This window comes from Loa loa (genome assembly GCF_000183805.2).
Source record: "Loa loa unplaced genomic scaffold supercont3.917, whole genome shotgun sequence".
NCBI lineage: Eukaryota > Metazoa > Nematoda > Chromadorea > Rhabditida > Onchocercidae > Loa > Loa loa.
Genome location: NW_018109097.1, coordinates 1 through 4,118, shown reverse-complemented (window position 1 = coordinate 4,118; position 4,118 = coordinate 1). Strand labels below are relative to the sequence as shown.

General features: G+C 32.5%; 2 protein-coding genes across 2 annotated transcripts; one reads left to right on the top strand and one right to left on the bottom strand.

Moving 5' to 3' along the window:
• Positions 1-876: 876 nt before the first annotated feature.
• On the top strand, positions 877-2,767 carry LOAG_13199 (hypothetical protein; the record flags this gene model as incomplete). The annotated part of the gene is made up of 6 exons (XM_003148710.1): positions 877-991; positions 1,418-1,469; positions 1,616-1,770; positions 1,999-2,116; positions 2,330-2,424; positions 2,590-2,767. Coding segments are annotated over 6 exons (713 nt in total), but the record flags the coding sequence as incomplete, so codon positions are not given.
• A 419-nt stretch (positions 2,768-3,186) lies between these two features.
• LOAG_13198 (hypothetical protein) lies at positions 3,187-4,005 on the bottom strand (the record flags this gene model as incomplete). Its single annotated transcript, XM_003148709.1, has 3 exons — positions 3,187-3,426; positions 3,722-3,914; positions 3,947-4,005. The coding sequence occupies 3 exons, from the start codon at positions 4,003-4,005 to the stop codon at positions 3,187-3,189; spliced, it is 492 nt and encodes a 163-aa protein (XP_003148757.1).
• Between the last annotated feature and the right edge of the window lie 113 nt (positions 4,006-4,118).

Genomic DNA, 4,118 nt, shown 5'->3' with positions numbered 1-4,118 from the left:
AATTTCAGGAGGAACAGATGAGGAAGGACCCAGCGCTCACAAAAATGGAAAGATTGAAATGAAATTTCGGCATCTCAGCGATACAGTACCCCTCGTTTTCAGAGAGGAGGGAGATCTAATTTTTGGTTGCTTATCCAAAAACGAATTAAAATATCTCAGCAAGTTAGCATTTTTCTTTTACTTTATATATATATATATATATATTATCACGCTGCAGATATTCCCTGAGATCGAAAAATCATATCCGCCAAATTTTGTGATTTCAGTAATTGTAGGAGATAAAGGATACTGAAATGAGTTAACAAGTTATAATGAATTAATTGGTAATAGCAATGGATTATTTTTTCATATCATTTCGTAGGGAGATCCCGGAGATGTCTGAATATGCAAACTACGAGTTAAACCGTCGATATAGAATACTGCATTACCGGGATGGTAAAATAGCCCCGCCATATTTAAAAAAAGCTTTGGAACTCGTATCTCGGATGACCGATTTTAAGGCATGTTTCATTCTTTGTTCCTGTCAAGAATTATACTTTATTAAAAATCAGAAAGAACTTTAAGAGACGAAAATTTGATGACGAAATGATGCAAATTCAAACTTTAGCACAGCGTATCCTTCACAGAACATAATTGGAGACCATTTGAAGCGATTTTGTTTGGTGGAAAAAAACCGATCAATATGATTTCCACGGATTGCGGTTGTTCAGTGCTGATATTCACGTCTCAGCAAGATCATCTAAAAATACGCAAGGAATTTGCACATAGTTGGAAAATTTTAATGAATTTTTGCTTCATATACCTTACTGTAATTAATTAAAGAATGACATTAAACTACTATTAAATAAACAAATAGCTCTAAATATGTGATTTCAGCATGTAAACCATTCCCCGATGAAATAGAAGGAAGTCCAGTAAACGGAGTAATTTTCCCATACGGTTTGTGTACAAATGCAAACAAGAACAGTGGTTTTTGGGATACGTACATTAGGTTGGTCTTCTTTTATATTGATAGAAGGAAACTGTAATCATTGTCAAATTATGTCGAAGTGATCCAGTGTTGAGATTTAATCGTTTTTGGTACAAATATAGCCGTCATTTCCATTCTAAACTTTGCGCCGACTAAATGTGATAGTCGAATGGTCATAAAATATTTGAATAGTAATGATAATGAAGTGATACTTGGGTGATAATAAAATCTCTCTTTGTCTAAATATACTAAGAATTGTAAGCAGAAAGCATAATAGTGCAAACAATTTAATTAGGGAATGCAATTAGGATTAGATTTGAACCAATATATCAAGAATGTAATTGATTCTGCCCCAAAAGATCAACGCAGAACTCTACCGAATATTTAATATTCAATGGGTATATTGTTCATTGTCATGTTTACCTTTAACTGCAACAGTTTTTTCAGTGATTGGGTAGGAGATGAAAAGACATATGTCAGTCGCCTGAAATACCATAAAGTTAGTTAATTAAAGCTTAATGCATCAGTATGTAACATCCCCAAGTATTATGTTTATTAGCGAAGTGAATTCTGCATAGGATTTCATTTCTAGAGCTTATTAGAAGTATGACCTTCGAAACCTGATAAAATAATCATGAATCTTAGGATCCAGCGAAGTTGGTCATTGTGATTAGTAACGATTTCAAATATACTCATGAATGCGATAAAAGCGAGGCACTAAATGTAACCAAAATAATTCGAAAGGAAGTTAACGTGCCAATTTGCGTTGTTGCTCAACCCGATAATCGAAAGAGGGCTAAGTCAGATTTGATTGTTTCTTGGCTAACAGATCAACTTAGAATGGAGTGACACCGAAAGGAGTTGATTACGATAATATTCATCCACAGAATGTGTTTGATAAGACCAACATCAATTCCGGTGTTGAATAAGAATATCTTTCTTAGGGTTTCCGAAATAGGACGAATGCTATGATAATTATGGACAGATTTAGAATATTTTAATATTGAAAACAAATGTCTCAGTTTCAGTACTTTTCTGGGGGATGGCAGAGTGTTAATATTCTACGGCTCTGATATAAACGCATCAACCCTTGTCGTAAATAAAAATAACAGCGAAATATTGAAAATAAAGTTTGAGGACTGGAAGGTTTGACTTGTTTATTCGCTTTAATTGTTTTTTAACTTACTTCAGCTTATTCGTAATCGTTAATGTAATGAAGTCATTTTCTCATTAAAAGCTTGCTAATTCTTCATACTTTTGAGGTTTGACTGCGTTTTTAACGTGACTTCAAGTTTTGTCGATATTTATCGAAAATATGCTCCTTATAACTTTGCTAATTGTATTATCCTTTTTCTGCAGAAGGAATTGCTCTTCCTTAACAGTCATCAAGTGATAGCCTTTCATTTTACTGTGGTCAATGGCACTGAGCCAGAAGATAGCGAAGAGATATTCAGGTAGGGTATTTAGAATATTCAACGAAACATTTATGATCAGTTTCCAGAATCACATATTGGTGTATTGCGAGAATGTCACAGCAAAAGTGGACAGGATAAACGATTCGGCTAGCCTTGTCTTTTCTCTGATCTGATTAGACTATAGATATCATTTTCTCTTTACAGTAACACATTCCCAGACATTCCGTTGAGTACATTACGCCTACTTGATGAATCATCGATGACTGGAGTTGACTATCAAGTTGAAACGCAATTTCGTTTCCATGACGGTCCTGTATATGCAATTGTTGGTTTTCGGAAATTTGGTGAAGAAAATCCAGCTACGGAAGATGACTTTTATTAGTGATTCACTGTTTCGTAGGCACAGTTCGGATGAATTTCGATAAGTGATTCAGTTATTTTGTCAGCAGTTAGAACTATAAAGATGTGATAAATATTTAATGATATATAAAAACGGATGATTCATTTGAATCGATCACTAAAGTTGATTATCAAGTTGAAACGGAATTTCGTTTATATGTCGGTCCTGTATACGCAATTGTTGGTTTTGGGAAATTTGGTGGAGAAAATCCAGTTGCGGAAAATCTTTCCGAGAAAAATAATTGATTTTTATTGTTGATTGACCGTTTCATAAACACAATTCAGATGAGTGAGTGTATATTCATTCGATAAGTGATTCTATTGTTTTATGAGCAGTTAGAGCCATACAGACATTGTTATGAAGATGTGATAAATATTTGATAATATATAAAAACTGATTCATTAGAATTGCCGAATATCATGCAAAATATGCAAATTAATTGCCAATTTCTGTGCTTTGGAAACACAGCCACAATAAGAGTTTTGATTAATGAGGCTAGCGAAAAGATTAAGCTTACAACAAGCAATATTCGAAAAACGACATTTTACGAATGGTATCCAAAGATTTGATGAACCAGCATCAAAAACAACACTGAAATTCTGGGCTGGTGTACCAATCGAAATTTGACCATAATACTGAGCCTGACAAATTAATCTCATTTCAAATCAACATTGATGAATATTAATTAGTAAATTGCTAACTTCTTGGAATGTTTAAATTTATTTATTTGGATATAATTGAAACAGCAAGTTAAATTATTAATTTCCATAATATGCTTTTAGAAATTTTCAAACTTGAATTAACGTTTGAATTTTTTTGATAACAACTAGTGATATAATCAATAAATTTAAAATTGCACTTTTTTGAAAAAAATTCATTAAAAAAAGAAAAGAATAAATCAAATTTACACGAAAACACCATATTAATATCACTTACATCCATATAGTTCTTTAGTATTTCATCAGTTTCGCTTATCGTTCTTGGCCTTGAAGCTAAACCGAAATCTAATCCGATTTTACGTTGAGTTTTTTTCCGTTGAATTTGAAAATTGAGCAGTTTATTGTATGATTCCAATGAACCTGTTTTTATAAGATCTGCACGAAGTGAATTCTGTTTATGTAATGCAATCCTGAAATACATCTCGACACAGCATTAATTAACGTTTCATGAACAATTTCTGTGATCGAAAGAAATACAAGCAGTAACAAGCTATTCGACATAACTGATAAGAGATGACGTTATTGCTACATTATGAAGAATTCCTTCGCTTTGCTATCTTTATATCTGAATTTTCCATATTAATTGATTTTGTTAAAAAAAAAAAACAATAGAA